The following is a 23,468-nucleotide window of genomic DNA, read 5'->3' on the forward strand; positions in this document are numbered from 1 at the left end:
TTGAACTTGACCTTGTGCACAAAATGCCTAGGATAGCAACCTCTGGGTGAACAATGAATCCCTTTACCATTGGGTTATGCACTGAAAATAGGCTGCCAAGGAAGGACATTAAACAACAAGTGTAGAGGTAAGTGTGAATGAGTTCTCACCCCACTGCTGTGCAAAGTGATGTTGTAGAAATGGAAGTAAAGTCATGGTGTTAGATATGGTGTGAGATATGGTGTGGGGTTTCCATTGCAACATGGGACAGGAGATCTTTATAATAGGTTAACATTCAAAAATCTTGCACCCAGGACTCTTAAATCTGCTCAAGGTTAAGTAGATGCAAGTATTTTAAACTTTTGCAAAAGTGAATACCTACGGCAGGTTTTGAGTTCAAAAATCACTTTATTCATTTGATTGTTGGAAAGTTACCAAAAGAAACAAATACAAGAAAAAAAGTCACCATGAGTCTGGCTGGGACACAACAGACATGGCTCCAAATCCATTTTAAGAGGTGGAGGGGGTGAAATTTAAACACACTCACCGCAGGGTTTAGGAAATTGACATCTAGTCATATTCTTTCACACTAAGAAATTGAATGGAGTGCAGTAAGATTGAGTCACAATATTGGCTCAGGGTTTATAAATACCCATTAAATCATATTTAATAACCATAGATAGTAAAGTCTCAGAAAAACAAGATGACAAGTTCACATCAAGTGTGACACCAGTGATATGGCAGCAGAGGTAGCAAGGCATTTGCACAGAACATAGACAAGACTCGCCAATACATCCTGTTAAGAGTCACTGGACCACTCAACCCCTCGAAGGTTAGCAGACATCCACTTCAGCTTCTGCCCTAGGGCAGGGGAGGCAATTTATCCATATGCCCCACATTACTGACTTGGTCAGTAAAGTTTCACTGCACACAGACAGGTACAGGAAGTCTGGGACTTGCCAACAATTCTCAGCCACCTCCCACCCTTTCCAAATTTTGGCATTTGAACTACTGCATGCCACAAGAACTTCATTCACATACACACATATGCTGAATGGGGCATGAAGGGAGGTCACAACATGGCCAATTACCCAGTTACAGCATTGACATTATACAGAATCCTACACCAGTCTCCTTCAAAATGCCAGGTGAGGAAGGTGCACAAGTCAGATTCCAGACTCTGGCTACAGCCAGTGATGGGGCCCTGCCTTCATCTACCCCGTAAGGCAGAGATGCTGCCTTCAAAGATAGAGTCACCTTCTTGGGTCCAGTGGCATTCGCTTTAGCAACACTAATTTTTTAAACATTTATTTCTTTTTATAAATAAATATATGTTCTTTGAGTGTAAATTTAACAAGTAGAAAGACAAACCATTTAGCAAAATGTGCTGTCAGAAAGCAGCCATTGTAAACATTTACATTTTTAAAAAACAGAAAAAAAAAGGACAGAATAAATTGGGTTACGTACAGGACAAGATGTACAGATTTAAACTCAACCCAGTGCATGTGGCATTTGGACTTCCCAGCATTCCACAGTTCAATTGGAACTTTGGTATTGAATGTACCCCAAATGCACTGTCAGCTGTGTGAATGGAGTTTGGGGCTTTAAAGTAACTAGTGTCTTCAAGGCTCCTGGATACAGAATAAATAAGATACATTAAACATACACCAACACTGCAATTATTAAACATTTCCTTCTGCAAAATCTGTACACTATACACACTTTTTTTACAAATCAAAAATCAGAGCGAGCTGGGCCCCAAGCTTATGGGCTGGCACTAACCCTTTGCAAAAGGGTCAGGCTCAGTAGTGAAGGGACACTCCGAGGCAGTGTCCCACTAGTAGCATCAAGAGGGAGGGCACCAGGTGCAGTGTTTGGCAGACACTGCCTTCAGGAACATCCAGTGTATTCTGACCAATGCAGAGTTCTACATAACCTTAGCAGTAAACTAAAAAAGTTGTGTAGCATTTTTTTTAAAAATTAAAATAAATTCAATTCTGGGTACAAGGGAGTTGAAAACCCGCATCAGATCCAAAAACTGGGCTTTTAATATAAAAAGATCACCTCAAAAAAGGCATGATTTGGCCAGTTTGAGAAGGCAAGTTTATTTCAACAACGATAATCGAAAAAATTAAAACGGTTTAAGTGCAGTCCCATGCATTGGCCGGCCCGAGGCACAAGGGGAAGGAAATGGTCAGGGTGAGCAGAATTCCAGCTCGCTCTAGTCCTTTCTGTATACACAACATGCAATTTACAAAATGTACAACTTTAGGCAACATGAGTCTCAGACCAACATATACAATCTGTAGGATACTTCATCTTCAATCACCCTTCTCCTTTTCAGTCAGTCATTCAGGGACCTTTAAATCTCAGATCAGTGTCCACTTCTGACTTCATTGCAGAGATCAGTCACCTTCAGTCTGGAGTCTTTATGAAAAAGACTTTACCCAAAGAAAGTTTGTTGTACTTTACAAGAGAGAGTGTTCAAGTCATTTCTGGCATTTGGGTTTTTAGAAAAACCCATTCACAATAAAATGTCCACAGTAATGGCACAGAGTGCAAAATATTCTAACACCCTAATCAGCACCCTGTGTATATATAGAGTGGCTCTGCTGTAGGGTTGGGATAGACGGAGTGGGAAAAAAAAAAACTTGGGAGCTCAGCACAGGTGAAACAGGAGAATTGAAATTCTACATCCAAAAGCAGCATCGCTCCAGTGAGGCACTTTGCATCAGGCACCATAGTCTTCTAGGCTCACAACCGCTCTCTGCAAGAGAAGGGGGTTTTAGTTATTGCATGAAAACTGGGTAAGGAATAAGTTATTGCATTTAAAAAAAAGGGAAACAGTCAAATCTCAGAGGCTGTACCAAGCTACCTCTAACATGGAATAAAAAGTGACTAAAATTTGGTTGGCAGGTCACTGTGCTACCTGGGTTCAGTTGCCAGTGCGCCCATCTCTGGGTCAGAAGGTTGCAGGTTCAAACCCATACCAGGACTTGAGCACACCATCTAGGCCAACATTCTGGTGTCAGATGCTGCACTTTAGATTAGATGTTAGACCAAGGTGCTCCAAATGCCTGCAGTGGATGATATAATTGATGTGCAGGATGGATGAGATTAAATGGGCCAAATCAACCATGTGACAATCATAACACTGCACTTTGTGCAATGCACAAAGAAACATGCAGTACGATGGAAATCCAACCCTCCTTGTTTGATCTCCACCCTGCTGTGGCACAGGATGATCAGAAGCCAGGCTGCCATTATTGCCACACCCCGCCACTGGAGATAAATAATTCTTCATTGAAGATTCCCAGGCATGGGAGAACCGATTGGTGACTGTCTCCTCTAATTGTGCACATTGAAGGATTTTCAGGCTCAGCTCAGATAGGACCCGATTGACAAATGTGCAGCTTTTGCCATGGGAGGTGGCCAGGTTACCCCGACACCTGCTTATTTTAGCTATCTCAGGGTTGGGCAGAGTGGGGGGGGGGTTATGTGGCATAAAAACAAGCTCTGCTGAAGGACTGGGGTCTCTGAAGCTAACGCAAACAGATTAGACACAGTGGTGACTCACCGCTCCGGATACTCACCGTAGGATATGTGTAGCCGACCTGGTTCCGACTGATGTGGACCTCGTCATCTTCGGTGGTCTTCTGGTAGACAGGGTTATCAAAGTTTATGCTGTTTGTGTTCTTCAATCTCCAGTTTTTCCACACGAAATAGGCAGCAGTACAGAGCAGGGAGAGGATTGCTGGAGAAAGGAAGAACAGTTTAAATCATTGCCTGCCCAGGAGGTTTATCAGTGTACTGCACAGGCCAATACTGAACAAACTTCTGCTGACCAGGCAGGGTAGGGCAGTAGTACTGACTGGACACCGTGGGATGAGCACTCATAATACATATTCCTGTTTGCAGCAGGGCCACAGGGAGAAGAACTTTTCCTTCTAGTTTTTGCTCCCCCACTCCCAGGAGGGAGTCAGTTGGGAATGAGGCTGCACAGCCTAGTGGACAGGGTGAGCACTGACCATCCTTTTTCACCCTTCATTCTATACATCAATTCCTGGACACATTCTTTTTGCCCATCTTGGCAGGCTGGCACTTGCAGCTAAGGTGAAGTAGGCAGTACCCATTGTGTCAAGAGCTGGATAACAAAACACTGGAGCTCGGAGAAGACCCTGCCCTCAAACGTGGCAGTTTCATTGGGATTTACATACAGGCTATCAGAGCGGCAATCCTCTCATATAGCCCTCATCTTATATGACCGAAAGAAAACAGCTTACCCAGCGGTAGAACAATCCACAATGCGTTTGTTCCTTTGTGGCTTTCTGTAGCAGCCTCAGCAGCGACATCATTGCGCGCTGAAAGAGGAAACAAAACAATAAGTGGCCTGAACACGAGATTTATTAGAAGTTCAAAGCAAGCCTTGTTTTTTTTTTAAAATTAATTCAGGAAAAGTAGCTTAAGAGTTGTACCTTGGTGTGAAATGGTGAGCATTTCATGGAAGGTGGAGAGTGTGGTGGGCTCAGCATGGTCTGAAGGAATGTTGGTGGCTTGGGAGGTCGGGACAATCATTTTCTTGGTCGTGGTGGTCTCAGTACCGGTCAAGGTTTTGGCTGTGCTTGACTTGGCACCAGCTAAAGATAAATGTTGGTCAGTAGGTACAGTGACAACAGTCTGATCTCTACAATCACCAGATGCAATGCATCAAATTACTCCCTCCCCCTCCGTTTAATGACCCAGTTCACTGAAAATACCAACACTTTACTGCAGGATAAACAGACATCACAAGTGCTCTAGTGAAAAAAAATTCTCTCCTTTCTCATGGTCAAGAGGCTGAACCCTGGTATCAAGAGGGACCGAGTTAGAAGGAATGAACTTGCATTTATATAGTGCCTTTCATGACCTGATGTCCCAAAAGCACTTTACATTTTGAAAAATACTTCATAGGCTGTAACAATACCAAGTTGAATTAGAAGGGGTCAACCAAGAACCACGGCAAAGTTAAAAAAACATTGCTGGACAAGGGGATACCAGTACACAGACTGGTAAAAAAACACCCTTCAGGACAGATGTCAGGAAGCAGTGCAGTGATCAGCATGTGGTGTGGGCACAAACTCAAAATGGGTGGATGCAGTAATGGGAGGGGTTATCATAAATCCCTGGAAGAATAAGCCAGATGGCCTCCTTGCCTGTACCATCACAAACAGATTATCTTGTCATTATGTCATTGCTGTTTGTGGGACTTTGCTGAGCACAAATTGGCTGCTGAGTTTCTTACATTACAACAGTGACTACACTTCAAAAGTACTTAATTGTCAGTGCTTTACAGCCATCTTGAGGTTGTGAAAGGCGCTACATAAATACAAGTTCTTTCTTTACTGTTATCTCAAAGGCCCATTGCCTCTATGTAGTTTCTTCAGCGGAGTGAGGGCAATGCAGACTGCAGCTATTGACACTTTAATCAACTGGACTCATTCCAGCAGTACCAGACAAGCTCATTGACTCTAAACCCCACAACCATCTCCTTAGGGAGAAGAATGCTCTAGGCAGACTGAGCTACTCCAGAATACAAGCAGTACTGACACTGTAAATGGTTCCTTCTCAGTAACTAGTCACTCCCCTTTCAAAATGGTAATGATAGTCCCCCTCCTCAAAACACCCTTTAACCTCCTGTCCTGGCAAGTTACCACCCAATCTCTCCCTTTCCTCCCTAAACCCCTCTGCTGCTCCAACCTCCCTCTCCAAGGCCCCCTTTAAAACCCACCTGACCAAGCTTTTAGTCACCCCTCCTAATATAATGTTCTATGGCGGTGTCCATTTTTTCCCCTTCGGCCACTGAAGCACTTTGACGACTTCTTTCCCTCCGAATTAAAAAGGTACTATATAAATGCAAGTTTAGTACAGGCCCCTTGACCAAACTAACGTGAAACAGCCCAGTTTCAAACAAGGAGTAAACAGCCCAATTACAGATCAGAGCCACAAACCTGCAATGCAGCTCCTCATGTCTGGCCCCAGTTGCATTCCATCGGGACAAACACAGGTGTACTTTGGAGAATGAGCATTGATCTGAGGAGCTGGAAGGCACAGGTGCTCACAACCACCATTTACCTGCCCGTTCTGCTCACACCAGTTAACACCTGGAAGAAAAAAAAACTGGTCACATATGGAGCTTACAGAAAGTACCACAGGTGCACATGCATCTAAACAAACTGGACATCTAGAGCAATAACCTGAGTGCATAGGAGAGCAGACGACATACTGTCTCAATCTTTTGCTTTAGGTTCTTTATTAAGTGTTATTTGAAGGAAGTTGATGAAAAGCAAAGTGGGTATTGAAAGCCCAGTTATTAAAGGGTTGAATTTTGCAGCTGTATTGGCACTGAAACCATTTGAGTTAGATATGCTTGAGGTAAGCTGCAAGAATTGTCATTTCATTCATTGGACTTGCACAAATGCGAGCAACTGGCTGCTCACAGTTTAAAAAACAAGAGATGGCCTTAAGTAGATAATGACCTTTGGGCTGTCGGAGATGGTGGTAGAGGACAATGTCCTGAGGACCATCCAGGTTCTCGATGACCGTTAGGATATCTTCACCCGTAAGCCTGTTGGCACTGAAGATAGCCTCATTTTCTGTATCAGTCCAGAAGATCTTATCCTAAAAACAAAGGGGGAGGAAAAAAAAAATCAGCAAAATGCAGCCAACCATCTCCAAGAAGATGTAAATCAACATATCCAGAGTTGTCATTGGAGAGATGACCGCACTGCCAGATTGCAAACCCACTTGAACAGGAGCCAAAGCCATTTTCAATGACATTTTTAAACCATGTCCAATTTCACTATAAATCACATTACAAGCCAGATGCACCAGGGCCCATGGCGGAGAAGATACATTTCTAAGTGACACCAAGTGAGACTTGTCATATCAGCCCCATGCAACGAGGGCTAGTTTTAACTACTTCTCAACCAGTTGCAGATCAAAATTAAAAGCAGGATGAAACAAAATAAATATTTCAGTACAGGAGGCAGCCACCTCATCCATCATGCTATGTCAGAACCACCCACTCATTACATAAACCCGTGCTTTAAAAAAGATTCAAGATGTGGCATTGGTGGCAAGGCTGGTATTTATTGCTCATCCCTCGTCGCCCAAAGGTGGTGAGCTGTCTTGAATTGGTGGTAGCGTTTGATACAATCGAATGTCTAGCTAGGCCACTTTGGAAGGCAGTTAAGAATCAATGTGGGACTGGAGTCATAGGCCAGACAGGGTAAGGACAGCAGGTTTGTCCCTAAAACATTAGTTAACTAGTTGAGTTTGTACAACAATTTGCCAGCTTCATGTCCATTCTTACTGATACCAGCTTTTTAAAACTGAATTCAAATTCTCAAACTGTAATGATAGGATTTGACCTTGCATTCTCTGGTCTATTAGTCTAGGTCTCTGGGTGACTAGTCCAGTAACAACCACTAACCTATCCCTGTTGCTCTGCCCCCTTTGGTATTTTTCCCCTCGTCATAAATCTTTATCAATTCTGATCAGTGTTATGATCAAGAACTGAAGCTCACATTAAACTCCATCCCAGTCGACTCACCTCAAACAGAGCCACAGAGAAGGGATGTGCCAGCTTGTCCTCAGAGATGATCAAGGTCTTCCTGTTGTCTCCTGTAACACCGATACTGGACAAAGTGTGCAGCTTGGAGTCCACCCAATACAGTCGCTGATTCACCAAGTCTGAAACAAGCAGAGCACGGTCAGACACAGCCCCAACACGGTTCAAACTAGAGACCAATGGGGAACATGCCCATGTAACAATCACATTTTTAGAATTATCATAGCCAGTAAGCACCTCACCCAAGCCTGCAGTGCAGAACTGGAAGCGGTCATGATTAGGAAAGTCACCCAGCTATGTAGCTCAACTTTAGAGACACCACTCAATAATTGAACTCAACTTGGAAGATCTGCACATTGAGGCTGCTTCCACCTACCCCTTGACATTCCTTTGCTTTAAATGAAGTCACTAATCAAGCTCTAAAATAAAAACCCATGGTGCCACACTTACCTAGGGTGATTCCATTTGGCCATTCAATCCCTGCAGTGACCAGAGGCACACGGTCCACTCCATTCAAACCACCCTTCTCAATCTTGGCAGGGGTTCCCCAATCACTCCAATACAGAAAGCTGGCAAGAAAAGAATCAGTAATTAAAACCTCCTGCTGACTGAAAGAAGATGCATTTTTGGTACAGCACTGACGATCCAACCACAACAAAAATCAAGTCACCTAACCCCTTTTCTCCACCCCCTACAAAATATATCTGCAGTCTGAAGATAGGGGCGAACAAGAAGTTATTGTAACTCAGTGCTGGCTACTGTTACCCATTAAACCCAATCAGAACCCTGCTTTTTTTTTTGCTGAGCTTCTCCTGGTTCCTCTGATTTCCCCCACTGCTACAAATTTAAACAGCCAGGTGACCCATTTCCAGGTCTCTGTTCCTCTATCTTTCAATTCGAGATCAGTCCAATGGCTTAACTAATAGCAACCCTAGGCAAGGGAAAAACCCACGCAGCAAGTTACTGCATCAACATATGGTGCCACCAGCCTACCACTTAGACCAAAGACACCCAACATTTATAGACACCTCGATTCTCAACCCCCATCAAGCTTTGTTCCTGAAATGACATACCCATGAACTGGATCCACCACAATGCCCCTGGGCCTTGAAAGCTCTTCGTTAAACAGGGTCTTCCTCTTTGTTCCAGCTGTGTTAGCTACTGAGATGGTGCTGGTGAAATAGTCTGTCCAGTAGATGTTCTGGTGAATCCAGTCTACAGCCAGGCCATCTGGTGCCTTAATTTCAGTCTCAATCACTGTAGAATGATGCGAAGAGTTCTCTGCTTTGTCCATGTGGGCACTGCGAAAGAGAAAACGATCAAAACCCAAGAAAAAAGGATGTTTATTAAACAAGGTCCAGGTTACCGGAGGCCAGGGATTTAATTTATTTGAATCTTTGAGTTGGTGCTTTGATTTTATTCCACAGGAAATGGATTCACTCCAGAAGCCCTTTAATAAGCCTGCAGAGTGAAGGATTTCCACCATTTGTGCAAGGCCCTTTCAGGGGAATATAGTTCAGGCTCTTGAATGCTTTGTGCCCAATGGGCCAGAAAGACTTGCGGTGGAACGAGAGGGCAGAGACTCATGGATTCAGTCAGGATCACGTTCCATTGGAATTACTGGTCATTGCCATCCCCTAACCCCCCCCCCCCCACCCAAGCTACTGCCAGTTTCTCACCTGTAGATTTTTCTCTGAGACTGGTCAGCCCAATAGATCTTGTTTGCAGCCACCTCCATGTCCAGTGCCACCACGTTCTTCTGCCTGGGGATCAGCTGTGTGTACTCGCTCCGATCAAGGGTCAACTTTCTGACCTCGTGCCGGTTTGTGAAGAACAAGTATGCAACTGTACCTGAGACACGAAAACAAATGAGTAAGTTTCAACCAGTTCCCAACCCTTTAACACATCAAGGAGGAAGCCCATATAATTTTTTAAAAATATTCAACTCCAGGTTATACACCAATGACAGTGCGGATTTATTTAAAAAGGTTAAACATGTACAGGCTTGCGACAGTGCTGACCTCTAACGAACCAGCAAGTTGACTTTCTAACCCTATACTAACCACAGTAATGGGAAAACACAGATTAACTCTAAGTGCCTGACCTTGGTTATTGGGTGGGAACAAAAAAAATTATTGACATCCTTGTGGCTGGTTACAAAACCAGTTATCAGGAGAGAGGGAGCAGGTGGCCTGTGCTATCTCTTAACCAGGAATTGATGCCAATAACCAACAGTGGTACACAGTGGATGCAATCTGAGCAGCAAAGCATTAGGGAATGGGTCAGATTGCACTTAATGGCATCCAGACAAGCAAGGGTCCAACCATTAAGAATACAGATTGCAACAGCTGTTAAAACTCAAACACAAAGCTATACAGAATCTCAAAGTGGTTCTTACCAACAGCTTTGCACTGCCTGGTCATTGGGTCCATGTGATAGCCTTCATTACACTCGCACTTGTATCCACCTTCCAAGTTGATGCAGTTCTGGCTGCATGTGTCTGGGTTCTCGCACTCATCGATATCTGAAAGTCACAAGTGACATTAGAACATTCCGTCCACTTTCATCAGCTCCAGTACAGCAGAGCCTAGTGACAGAACAGATGCTGGATAAGATTAGGAAAGTTATTCATACCTTCACATTTGGTATTATCAACTAGTCTGAAGCCAGGTCGACAGAGACACTCGTAGCCAATCTTTAGATCTTTACAGACGTGCGAGCAGCCGCCATTTTCATTCAGGCATTCATTCTCATCTAGAGAGATCAGAGTGTTCAGTGAAACCAAATCATTAGCTTTAACTTAACCCATTGATCCTCACCTGATCAGTCATGTCCCAATACAGAAATGGATTCCTCATCCTACCCTCCCTCTGGCCTTCTGCTCAGGAGTCCAGCCTACTGCACTTCCTCCTCTCCAATCAGTGACAGTTTTCAACCATCACATTCAGGCATTATAAAATTCTCTTCACTTCACTATTCTTCCCCCATCATCAAAGCCACAAAACCTGCCCAAAACTTCTCCCACTCTGCTCACTAGCAGATACCACCACTTTGTTAATTACCTAGAGATTCTTCAATATAGCAAAGGCCCAGTAGATTGATGTTATTGCTCCAATCCAAAACCCTCAGTAAATTAAAGCCCTCTCTGGCAAGTACTTGGTTTAACTGCAACTTGAATCTCTCCTACTATCCAAATCACTAGATAATTTACAGGAACCAAAACTCAAATTTCTTAATTCTTCTAAAGGTTGCCCAATAAGGATCTTAAATCATAACCAATGTTAAAATTTTGGACATACCACACTCCTTCAGGGGCTCATCCGACCAGTCTCTGCAGTCACGGTGTTTGTCACAAACTTTGTCCAGCAGGATACACTCGCCACTCCTGCACTTGAACTTGTGGGGACCCTCACACTTGGTCACTGTTCAGAGATGGGCAACAAGTTAACGACCAAGCTGCTCACATTCATCAGCAGGTTACAGCCACACAGTTTGCAACTCAATAAAATAAGCTTTGAGGGGCAAATGACATTCTTGGGTGCAGAATGGATAGGACAACACCTCTTATTGATTCAGCAACTTTAAAGATCGTGGCTTCCTTCTCCAGTCTGTACCTTGTTAGTTGATATTAACAGGAGCAGTGGTAGAGACACATGTGGTCTTAACACCCCAGGCTAAAGGAAGAGAGGGTGGAAAAGCCAGGATCCCCATGCCTGCTGGCTTACCAATCACCCCTGCTGAAATTGCACGAGTACAAAGGCTAAATGAGGATGAGCTAAGGATGTTCATTATATGGAGTAGCGCCATACTCAGTGTAGCTAATGTGGAATGGAGAGCAATGTGGACCAGACCCACCAACCCCAAGCCTGAGAGGGAATCCACTAAGTATTTGTTTCATCAGCAGGCTGGCTGTACTAGGTACAGGCTACTGTCCTACAGTAACATGAGGTGGGGAAAGGTAATCGCTCAGCTCTTATTTAAACCTCAACCAGATCGACAAGTATGCCACATTTCAAAATAGTCCCCATGCTAATACTTCAACCAAGCACATGGCAATAAGCAATTCCCACCCATTTTGAAAGAAAGCTACCCACCATTAACACAGCCAACTTCATCACTCAGGTCATGGCAGTCAAATTCCTTATTACACTGTAGGCTTCCATGAATACAGGTCCCATCATTGCACTGAAATTCATCTGGTCGGCAAGTAGTCACAGCTTTAAAAAAAGGATTTTAAAAAAGTTAGTCCCAAGTGCCTTTATCATGCACATCTGAAAATAAAAACTCCCACTAGTATTGGAGTCTGGCAGTGCATGGGTCATCAATCATAGAATTATACTGCACAGAACAAGATCATTTGACCCATTGTGCTGACTTCCTCTCCATCCCACCTCCCCTCAAATCCAGCAGAAAACTCAGCTGTACTTCAATCTCTACACTGCTGGGGTCCCAATCTGAGCAGCAGAAGGCACTCAAGGCAGTACCTTCAGACCATGAGCATAGATTCACAATATGCAGCCCTGGGACAGGGAACCCTGTATCTGGGTCCATTTGATCTGTCCATTTGTAATCTTAAAGCAAAAGCTGCACCTTTGGTGGTGGTGGGGTGAAACTTGGCCGTGCTCAAAATGGACACCGTGATACACACTTACCACAGCCTTCCTCGTCAGATTTATCCCTGCAGTCTGTGTTGCTGTCACAGCGCCATTTCATGTGGATGCACTCGCCACTCCCACAGTGGAACTCTAGGGCAGAGCAAGGATTGGGCAGGTCAGTTGCAGACACTGCACCACAATTCTGCGGCCACTCATCTGACTCATCAGGGCAGTCCGGGTCATTGTCACAGGCCCAGAGTTTTGGGATGCAAATATTATTACTGCACTGGAACATCTGAGGCCCACAGGTCGGTACTGGACATCCCACCTCGTCACTGCCATCAGCACAGTCCTTGTCCTCGTCACAGACAAACTTCAGAGAAATGCAGTTTCCGTCATGGCACTGGAACTCATCGTCTTTGCAGATATGAGCAGCTGTTGGGACAAGAGAGCAATTGTTAAAACAGACTAGTTTGTATTCCAGCAAGTGGTTAGAAACGGCTCCTGTTCCCAGTTTGCTGTGACATCAAACTGAATGATCAGGAGGAGAATCAGAGGATAGGGATTACTTACGGCAGTCCACTTCATCTGAACCACTCTCGCAGTCGTTTTGGGAGTCACAGCGCCAAGATGCTGGAATACACTTGTTAACGCGCCCACCACAGCTGAACTCTAGGGAGGTGCAGGTCTTATTCCCTGGGAGAAAAAAAAGTCTCAGTCCTAGTGCTCAGAAAGCTCTTTACCCTTACAGGTTAGTCACCTCTGCATACTCTCAGTTACAGAGCACACAGGTTGTAGGATTTGCAACATTTGGATATCAAAATCCTACTTTCACCGTGTAACCATTCCACTCCTCCCCTCACACCAGACTACTGTAAACACTCTCCCCACACCACTTAGTTTCCTCCTCGGCACCAACCCTAGCTGTGGTACAGTTCAGTAGGCACTAACTGGTTCTGGCTCTTACTCAAATAACACGAACAGCAAGTGATGGCAGGAGTCACAGCACCTGATCCTGTCTTTCCCCAAACATCCACTTTCCAGCAGGGGTCCTTCGACACATCCAGGTGTGGGAACCTTGTCCCAGGAACACCAACTGCAGCACACTGACCTCAAAGATCAGCTTAATTCAGCAGAGGGGAAATCAAACCCACTCCTGCGATTAAAAAGTCAGTGAGCAACTCCCACTACTTAAGAAATAAAATGAAGTTCCACTCACTGCATGTTTCTAGTGACTCGTCTGAACCATCTTCACACTCCGACTGCCCATCACACAGCCAGTGGACTCGAATGCATTTCCCATCACCACACCTGAAGTGGTCCCGATCACAAAGTCCAGACGCTGAAAATAAAAAGTCACTTTTACTGTAACAGGTTGGTTAGGCTTGGGGAGTGGGGGGAGGAAAAAAGAAAGTGATAATGAAAACAAGGTTAATCCAACACTAAAGACCCTTGGATGATTACAGTTTGAATCCCAATCCATTCACATAGACTGACAGCCAGCCAGCTGTGTCTGGTTCACCATGGAGGAGATCCTGTGTGCTTAGAAAAGCCATCACACCCTCTAATAAGTGTTTTGCAGCCTATGATGTGATTTCCTGGCTGGGGCAGGTCTTGGGCCAGTTATGTGGTTAGGCCTTTTCTCTCCCTCCCCCTCAGTTTGCAATGAAACTACCTCAGGACACTCCCCTCAAACGTTAAGAGTGCCAGACCTATTCAAAAGATGGAGTCCATTCAGAAAGACCCTACAGTCTCCCCATTTCAGTATCTGTTTCTTAAATGATGTCAAGCTTTTTGCCTCTGCTATCTGTCCATCATTGCCTTTGTGAAGATCCTTCTACTAGTTTGAACCCATGTCCCCTGGCCCTCAGTTTAAAGTAATACTCTCCAGATATATCTTTTCCATTTCCTTAATCATCTATAAACTCACCCAAGACACCACCTTTCCAGGCCGAAAAGCCCAAAACTTCACATCCAGAGGAAAAAATTAATAAGATTAGCTTAAATGTTTTTGTAACATATCTGTGGGGGGAATGTAATAGAAAACAGCACTTTGATTCAAGTACTCCCAGACTTGCCTTCCCCCTTGAGAAGGAAATTACTTCAGCTCAAGCGGAAATTCCAGGCGGGGTGTTCCCCCCCCCCCCACACACAGTTTTAATGGTAGAAACTTTACTCACACTGTGACTCACCCAGAAAGTTCAGCCAGCTGTGACCCACATCACTCATTGGCTGCTGAAAGTGGGCTGACTGGTTTAAGACACAATTGGCTTACTGATCACTGCACATTTCAAAAAAGTAATGAACCACATTATGGCTCCACCCACAATCACACCAGGAAGTGAGTACGGAAATTAACAGGACGTGCAATGGATTGCAAAGGACCAGTGTCATTGTAATAATGCAATCGCATTCCTACAGCAAGCCCTATGGCAGGGCACAAGCAATAGGGTAGAGCCACAGTATCATTAGGTTAAAAACTCCTGTCCTTAGGAGCCACATACCAAGCTTGGGGAGGGTGGTCGGAGGGCATGATAGATGCCCACATAAAGCAGAGGGGAAAGGGATGCATTCAAGGTCAGTGCTGCACCAGTTAATGGCTAAATCACACAGCCAGTCACTATTAAATCTCCAGCTCCCAATCTCATGTCTACTCTTACTACACATTTATTGGTTTCAAATCACAATCAAGCTAGTGTTAATATGGAAAGCTCCTGATCCTATATCTGGAGCAGGGCATGAATCCACAACCTTATTATTCAGAGGGATGAGTGATACCAATTCAAGCCAAGACCAACAATTTGTTTAATCTCCAGCAGATTGGTCAATCTTAAAACATGCAGCTTAACACAAGGTTTGGAGGGGGAAGATCAATCAGGAGTCCATATGTAGCACTCAGGTAAGACATGTAACTGGGGTCAAAGGATGACCCCTTTTCATCTTACTAGCACTACACCATCTAGCACACTGGTGGCAATTTTGGGGGGGGGGGGGGGGGGGTTGTTGAAGCACCAGTTACACCACAAAACATTTCTCAACCCACCCCTGGAATCAGAATCCAAGTAAACAGGACTCCCATCTGCCCAACCATCAGCTCCCCCTTCATGCTTTTGAGTCAGATGCAGATTTTTAATATGGTGCGGGGAAGTACCAGGTTGTTTAACATAATATGCAATATCCCATTTTATAACTAGTTGATAATAGTTTACGTGTAAAGACAGCAGCCCTAACCCCAAACACTGCTGCCCACATGTGTTCTAGACCAATGCCACTCAGATTTTCTATTGAATCACCACACAGAAAAACACCACAATGCTGGTACTGACTCTCAGCGGGTAGAGTGCCACTGGCACTGGGCATCCTCTGAAATCTCACTAGTGGTCATTCTTAACATGAGCACAAGATAGTAAAACAGGCTGTTCAACTACAGACGGAGTCACAGCTGACCTTGATCCAGTTCTCTCACTTACACATCCTTTACGGACGGTCAAGAAACAAAGGACTTAGACAGATTGTCTCCTCCAACGCAGAGGAATTGATGCCAATTATAGCACTGCTAACATTACCCAGGTAATGGCTGATGCAGCCTAGAGCAGAGATTGAAGCTGGGACCTTCCTAGCCTACACAGCTCACCCCATTAATCAATCATCGCTGACCTACATTGGCTCCTGCTCCGTGAACAGAGAGTTTAAAATTCTCATCCTTGTTTTCAAATCCTTCCATGGCCTCGCCCCTCCCTACCTCTAACCTCCTCCAGCTCTACAACCCGCCGAGATCTCTGTGCTCCTCAAATTCTTGCCTTGTGCACCCCCGATTTTAAAATCGCTCCACCACTGGCGGTTGTGCCTTCAGCTGCCTAGGCCCTAAGTTCTAGAATTCACTCCCTAAAACTCTTCTCCTTTAAGACGCTCCTTAAAACTACCTCTTTGACCAAAATGTTGGTCACCTGTCCTAATACCTCCTTACATGGCTTGGAGTCAAATTATGTTTGATAGCGCTCATGAAGCACCTTGGAACGTTAAAAAAGGTGCTATATAAATGCAAGTAGTTGTTGTCGGAACAGCCCAAGGCTAGGAATTTAAGACAATCCTGATGTTTTTGTTAGAACAGAGGAGATTATGGGGTGATTTGATAAGATGTTAAAAGACAGTAGATAGAAACAGATTATTTCCAGAATGAGATGTGTAGAATAGAAACATTTGTTAGGTTAGCGAGATGGTTGAAGGAAAGGGAGATGGGAACAGGGCAGGCAGTGAAACTACCTCTCCTGTGGAGGATAAACATTGACTGGTTGGGCCAAATCTCAGCTAGGGTGAGCCTTCATACTGTGTGAACAAGAGGTTTTTTAAAAAATGTGAGCAGTAACAAGACATTTGGAGCTCTAGTTATGCTGCACCATTAGAAGTTTCCAGAAGACAAATTGCATGGCTTTTCACCAAAGATGGAAAAGTAGGTGAGTGATGGACACACCAAAGGAACCTCATCCTTAAAGTCAAACAGTGTTTGAAGGCATGGCACCACCTCACCCAACTACAGGTGGGGCTTCACCTCCTGTGTGTTTATGTGGCATGAGACACTGAATTCAGAGCTGTCCAAGCTGCCTGGCACTCATTGCTGGCAGCCTGCTGCAGTTGTGCCAGTTTTAGCTGCATTATACATGGATCACATGAATAAGAACTGACTACAAACTGAATGTGTCTGAAACATGGGGACTGACATGGCAGTGAATGCAAATGACACTGATGCAGCCAAACATGATACTACCCCAGTTACCAGCTCCCAATAACACCTCAAATTCTCCATACCCGAGAAATGGGTTTTAAAACAGATTTGTTATTCAAACAGACTTAGTCTGAAGCTGTTAAGCGATTGCTCGGGCCCCACAGACATTTAGCAGTGGTACAAGACCCAGCTTTACTTGGGTTGGTGCCAAAGAGGGGCAAAAAAAGGGACCAGGTTGCAATTCCCCCTAACCAACTGAAGACAATAGCAGTTAGATCAGACATCATTAACTGCATGATCATCTGATGAGATATTCAATAGACCTCACATTTAAACACTGCAATTTTGTGCACACTCGAGTACCCGGCATCACAACATGGAATCTCATTCCAAAGTAAATTCCACAGCATCCAGCACTAGTACTCCTGTATGACTGCCTATTTCCATAGGATAGCAGAAGACCATCAAACTTGGGGCACTCACCTCCCCTGCAACAGCCAATGGTTTTCTGAAGACCATCATGGTAGGCTCCACCCTGTAATCACCTCCACTACAAGAGGCCCTTTAATACAGAGGGGTGCTGTGGCCAGTTAGTGGCTGTAACAACTGCTCATTTCTACTTCTGAAGTGCCTGATACTTTGCCCAGAATCGTCAATCCTCCTCAGTTATGTTTACATGCCCAAAACATTTGATCCAATATGTTACAGATAATGCAGAGCTGAATTCAACTGAAAAGGCACAGCACTTACGACACCCCTTAACACTGCAGCATAGGATTTAAAAGTCTACTTGGAAGGATTATTGCAGTCCTAGTTTAGGGAACTCGTTACTCAGTTTGTTTGGGCTGGGCATATCAGCAAGCTTAATTTTTCCCACTGCCATCTCACCAACACTCAAAAAGGTGGGAGAGTGTAACTAGGACTTTTGTCAACAGGAACTTCAACACCAGGAGACAGCCTAATCATACCATGAGAATTAGCCAATCAGAAGCTACTTTGCACAAGCTGTTAACATATGTTTTTTTAAAAAGGGAGTGGCTTGATTGATTCAAGTCCTTCTTTGATTGTAACCATAGTTAAGGGAATTCACCACTCCCAGAAGAGAGCAAATACAACCTAGAGATTTACAGGTTTACAAAGATGCCGACAGCAAATGCAAATCCTAGGGAAAGGTGAACTCATACCACGCAGTACCATTCTGATTAAACGTACTGCTCACCTCCAATCCACTCCTTGCTCAGTTTTAGATTAACAAGTTAATTTGTAAAAACAAAAAATTTTGTAGATGAATCACTGAGCAGTACTGAGATTAAAAAAAAGTGTCCCTCCATTTTCCACCCAGTCAAGGTATCGTAATGACTCACAGCGTAACATGTACATAACAAGCTGGGTCTGCTTAAACCCGGAGCAAACAAGTGTCAAATATCAGATTTAAAGGCATTTACACCCCCTCCCCAGCAAAGCAAGGAAATTGAACCCCAAGCCCTCCAGTGCCTTGCCCAAGTGACCATTCTTAATTTGTGGATTGAGGCAGTGATGGGCAATAGGCTATTCATCAAGAGGCATCTCAGCTAGCACTAATGTCTCAACTGAAGCCCACACCAAACAAAACTTCCCAATGCGACAACACTTAGCCGTTGCTGCTTTCTCCCCTCGCCAAAACAGCAGTACTGACAATAGTTGCAGCACACCACAAGCAGTTAACTCAGCACAGCCAGAGCTCGGCAGTGGGACCTTTCCTGTCTGCATCATTCAATTAAACATTGGGCATTGCCTTTACTAAATGGAGGGAGCTAATGAAAGAATGAATTTGTATTCATAACCACAGGACATCTCAAAAATGCTTTACAGCCAACAAAGTACTTTGAAGTGTAGCCACAGTTGTAATTTGGGCAATCATGGCAGCCAATTTTCTCACTGCAAGATCCCACTAACAACGAGATAAATGACCAGTTACTCTGTTTTAGTGATGTTGATCGAAGATAAATATTGGCCAGGACACCAGGGAGAACTCTGTTCTCCTTTTTAAAAAAGTGATCTTTTATATTCACCTGAGGGGGGCAGACAGGGCCCAGATTTAACGTCTCATCCAAAAGACGGCACCTCAAAAAAAAAGTGCAGCACTCCCTCAGTACTGCATTGGGAGTGTCAACCTAGATTATGTGCTCAAGTCTCTAGAATGGGACTTGAATGCACAACCTTCTGACTCAGAGGCAAGAGTGCTGCCAACCGAGCCATAGCGTGACACCTAAATATATTTCTATTTTAGGAATAGCGGGCTGTAAAGTTATGCCTGGGGTTGTAGACCTGGGTTATATTTAGCAGCATTCACTGCTGAGAGCTGAAGTATCAAAGCAGCTGGTAGATGCCTACAACTCCCAGAGTGCTCCACGCGCAACCACGGGGGGGGGGGGCGGGGTCACAAACCCCGGAGCGCGTGCGGCCGACAGCGGCGCTCCGATTGGCTGGTGGGCGGAGCCACAGAATCTCCTGTTCGGCTAGGGACCAATCGGCAGTCACCACAGATAACCGCGCGAGCTCCATTGATCAGGAATTCCTGAGAGCGCGGAGAGAATTAAACCGGGGGGGGGGGCGGAGAGAGAGAGAGACCCCCGCCCGGGGGAGACCCCCCACCACCGCCCGGGGGAGACAGGTACCGGGAGAGAGACCCCCACCGCCCGGGAGAGAGAGGTACCGACCCCCCCCCCCCACCGGGGGACGGATATCAGGGAGCCAGCCCCCGCCCGGGGGATACAGGGAAACATTCCCCCCCCCCCGCCCAGGGGAGACAGGTACCGACCCCCCACCGGGGGACGGAGCCAGGGAGCCAGCCCCCGCCCGGGAAGCCAGGGAGAGACACCCCCCGCCCAGGGGAGACAGGTACCGACCCCCCACCGGGGGACGGAGCCAGGGAGCCAGCCCCCGCCCGGGAAGCCAGGTACCGGGGAGACAGGGAGAGACACCCCCCGCCCAGGGGAGACAGGTACCGACCCCCCCACCGGGGGGGGGGAAAGAGAACACAGGTACCGGGAGAGACACCCCACCCGGCGGACAGGTACCGGGGAAGCCAGGGAGACACCCCCCGCCCGGGAGATGGGGAATACAGGTACCGGAGGAGACAGGGAGACACACTCCGCCCGGTGGTACAGATACCGGGGGGGGGGGGGGGGAAGAGACACCCCGCCGGGGGGACAGGGAAACACGGGGGGGGGGGGGAGAAAGAGAAGAGGATGGAGAAAAATAGGGGACGGGGAGATACCTCGCGGGGGAAAGGTTCCCCGTGATGGTGGGGAAGGGGCCGGAGGACAAGGGGAAAGCACCCCGCAGAAGAGAGACACGGGCTGGGAGGGGAAAGAAGGGGACACCCCGCGGGGTAGGGGCTGGGGCAGATCCCGCTGAGGGAAAAGACATCCCACGGGGGGGGGGGGGGGGGGATTATGGCCGATACCCCCCCCACACACAGGACACACTCTCCCCCGGATTCACTCACCATTGGCGGCGACGGGCTGCAGGAAGCAGGCGGCGAGCAGCAGTAGATCGATCACTCTCCCCATGTCGCTCCGTGTGCTCGAGCTCCTCTCGCTCACTGATTGTGAAGCTGCCTCCCGCCCATCCGGGTATTTCAGAGCGGGGCGCGAGCTGCCGGTGGTGTGATTCCCAAAACCCGCCCCTTTTTAAAGGGGCCGGCCCCGCCTTCTACTGCGGATAGTTTAGTTGTTTTTGTCAGATAAATTTTCCAACTTGTCCCCTCCCTGTGAGGCACTCAGAGCAATTGAGAAAGGGAGTGGAAAAGGATCCACTGATAGGGTTAGATGAAGAGGGGTGGGAGGAGACTCATGTGGGCATAGATCAGGTGGGCCGAATGGCCTGTTTCTGTGGCGTACATTCTATGTAATTAATCAATCATCTAGTGGCTGTGTGTGGGACGGGGTTGCACAGAATGTCTGAGGTATTTGCCTAAATTACAGCCCGACATTACAATAGCATTTGAGGAGAGGCTCTTAATATTAAAAGATCATTTTGAAATCAATGAGTTAATACTAACATATGCTGTTCTGGATTTTGCAATATCAACATTTTGGAAATTACAATTTCAATCTAATTCACCTTCACTTATTACACCCAATGTTCCAGATTAGCCTAGTTCTTAAATCCCAAATATTCCTTTTGTAATGCATCATAATATTTGAAATTATTCTCACTGTATGGATCCCATGCTCAGTGAGAGGGCAAAGAAATGGGGGAAAGTAAATACAGGAATCCCTAGCTAACCACTGACTTGACATCTCTTCCAGGGGTGGATTAAAACCAAGGCCTCTGGCTGCTTAGCAAGGTCACAGTGATTTGTCTTGGGGCTAAATACCAGGCATCCTCACCCACCAAGAGAGCAACTAAACATGCCTTTAACACCCCCCAATTGGAAAGAATGACATGTGCTAATGTAGTGCTTCATCACATCTCAAATATCTCAAAGCACATCATATTGAACAAATAACATTGAAATAGAATGACTGTTGTTCTATGGGCAAACATGGTAATCATTTTGCACTCAACAGGATCCCACAAAAAGCTGGAATTGGAATGTTAGCCTGGGCACCAATAGAACTCTACGCTGTTTTTTGAATAGCAAGCATCATGGGATCTTTCACATCTGCCTCAACCACTGGAACAGGCAGGTAGGTCCTTAGTTTAATGTCTCATTTGAAGACTGTTACCTCCGACAGTGCAACAGTACTGCACTAGTTATATAGATTATCTAGATTATATAAGGCCTGGTACAGGGTTCCATTCCACAACCTTCTGGCTTAGTTGTAAACAATTTTACAACACCAAGTTATAGTCCAGCAATTTTATTTTAAATTCACAAGCTTTCGGAGGCTACCTCCTTCCTCAGGTGAACGATGTGGAAATCTGGCTTAGAGGTGAGAGCCACCAACCGAGCCAAGCTGTCAGGCCGAGCTCTTTTATAGGATACAACGTCCAGTTATTCTTTAAATCAAAAGCAAAATGTTGCAGATGCTAGAAATCTGAAATAAAAATAGAAAATGCTGGAAAAGCTCAGCAAGTCAGGCAGCATCTGTGGAGAAAGAAACAAGAGTTGACGTTTCAGGCCGATGACCTTTTGTCAGAACTGGAAGAAGTTAGAGATTTAGCAGTTTATAAGCAAGTACAAAGCCAGGGAAAATGGGGTGGAGGAGGAAAGAGCAAAGGGGAAGGTCTGTGATAGGGTGGAGGGCAGGAGTGATTAAATGACAAAAGGGATGATGGTGCAAGGCAAAAGGAGGTAATAATGGGACATGTAATGAAACAAAAAGATGGGTCAAAGAGGTGTGAACAGTAACAGCAGAACCGTTACCAGCACCTGTTGCCTGAGAAAATGGGAGCAGTGGTTATCTAAAGTTGTTGAATTCAATGTTGAAGCCGGAAGGCTGTAAAGTTCCTCATCAAAAGATGAGGTGATGTTCCTCGAGCTTATGTTGAGCTTCGTTGGAAAAGTGTAGGATGCTGAGGACAGAGGTCAGAGTGAGAGTGGGATGAAGAATTAAAGTAACACTTGAGATGTTCCTTTCAGAGGAGCTGTAACAACATTCTGTGTTTCTTCTAATTTATTCCTTACGCCAATCACCACCAGTCAGCCCCTGGCTCCTCGGTCGGTAAAAGGGCAGGTCCAACATCATGGGGATTGTCAAAGAGTAACCCTGACTCTAGGCTTCTGCCTACGTAAAGCTGCATGGGCGATTCACCCTCCAATTGTCCCTTCTCCCAATCCCTTGGTCAAGTCAACAGGTGGTGAACTTGAGCAGGGATCTCCTTCCACCAATGGTCCAAGATGGGTAAAACTAAGTGTGTTTGGTTAGATAAAGGAGGAAAAGGTCTCCATAAAAAAGTTACATTAGGAACAATCACAGTTAAAGGAGTGTGCTGTGTGAATATTACAGTACAAACACTTTGAAATGCCTTTGTCCATTATTTTAGCGAGGCATTAGTGAGTGGGTGAATGGCTGCCAAAATAGCGACAAACCAATTTCATGCAAATATGTTGTGTTCATGCATTCATAAGCACAAAGTGTCCTTTCAAAGCCAGAGTGTTTCTATTCCTATTACACAGTTGAATGATGTTTTGTGAAAATAACACCTTCTGTTAACCCTGCTGCTGATAAACATCATAGAAGTGACCCCACAATCACCGCTTTCCCAATACTTCCTGCCCCCGACCCCCATAAGATGTCCCCATTTCAGGGTCAATGAAACCAGCCTGTATACATTACTTTCTTGAGGGTTCAATGTTGCTGGGCTCCTCCCTCCCTTGTTATTATAATCAAACATTATTGCTCAAAGAGGAAGGTTAGATTAAGCTGGCCATATGCGCTCATCCAATAGGCTGCTAATATGTAATCTCATATGCACAAGGCTATGTACTTTATGGTTTATGTGACTGCACAAATCATACGATGTTTCCTGACCTTCCCACTATAAAAGAACCTTGGACTCAAATCAAGGTTTTTTTTTTACCCTTTGTCCTGTTGTTCTATCCATCTAGTAATCAACATCAGCTTCAGGA

At 45.4% G+C, this 23,468-nt stretch overlaps 1 protein-coding gene and 1 long non-coding RNA gene across 2 annotated transcripts in view; one reads left to right on the plus strand and one right to left on the minus strand.

Annotated features, from left to right (window-relative positions):
• Positions 1-367: 367 nt before the first annotated feature.
• Positions 368-20,509, minus strand: ldlra (low density lipoprotein receptor a). The gene is made up of 18 exons (XM_067973103.1): positions 20,397-20,509; positions 13,403-13,525; positions 12,757-12,879; positions 12,241-12,618; positions 11,683-11,805; positions 10,888-11,010; positions 10,223-10,342; positions 9,987-10,112; positions 9,268-9,439; positions 8,662-8,889; positions 8,039-8,157; positions 7,571-7,710; positions 6,495-6,636; positions 5,967-6,119; positions 4,455-4,616; positions 4,263-4,340; positions 3,573-3,733; positions 368-2,746 (listed from the first exon to the last, which is right to left on the minus strand). The coding sequence occupies exons 1-18, from the start codon at positions 20,458-20,460 to the stop codon at positions 2,711-2,713; spliced, it is 2,571 nt and encodes an 856-aa protein (XP_067829204.1). The 5' UTR covers positions 20,461-20,509; the 3' UTR covers positions 368-2,710.
• The window catches only part of LOC137304486 (uncharacterized), a 37,049-nt gene continuing 33,038 nt past the window's right edge, over positions 19,458-23,468 (plus strand). Inside the window, exons 1-2 of the long non-coding RNA XR_010958584.1 lie at positions 19,458-19,597; positions 21,463-21,582. This is a non-coding gene — a long non-coding RNA (uncharacterized lncRNA). The remainder of the gene's footprint in view (positions 19,598-21,462; positions 21,583-23,468) is intronic.

The sequence above is a fragment of the Heptranchias perlo genome, chromosome 37 (genome assembly GCF_035084215.1).
Source record: "Heptranchias perlo isolate sHepPer1 chromosome 37, sHepPer1.hap1, whole genome shotgun sequence".
NCBI classification, from domain to species: domain Eukaryota; kingdom Metazoa; phylum Chordata; class Chondrichthyes; order Hexanchiformes; family Hexanchidae; genus Heptranchias; species Heptranchias perlo.

Excerpts from the sequence above, each read along its gene's own strand:
- ldlra (XM_067973103.1), bottom strand. The coding sequence starts at position 20,460 with ATGGGGAGAGTGATCGATCTACTGCTGCTCGCCGCCTGCTTCCTGCAG. Across the intron at positions 10,343-10,887 it reads TGAGCCCCTGAAGGAGTGTG|ATGAGAATGAATGCCTGAAT; the intron begins GTATGTCCAAAA and ends TGATCTCTCTAG. Across the intron at positions 4,617-5,966 it reads CATGAGGAGCTGCATTGCAG|CTGGTGCCAAGTCAAGCACA; the intron begins GTTTGTGGCTCT and ends ATTTATCTTTAG.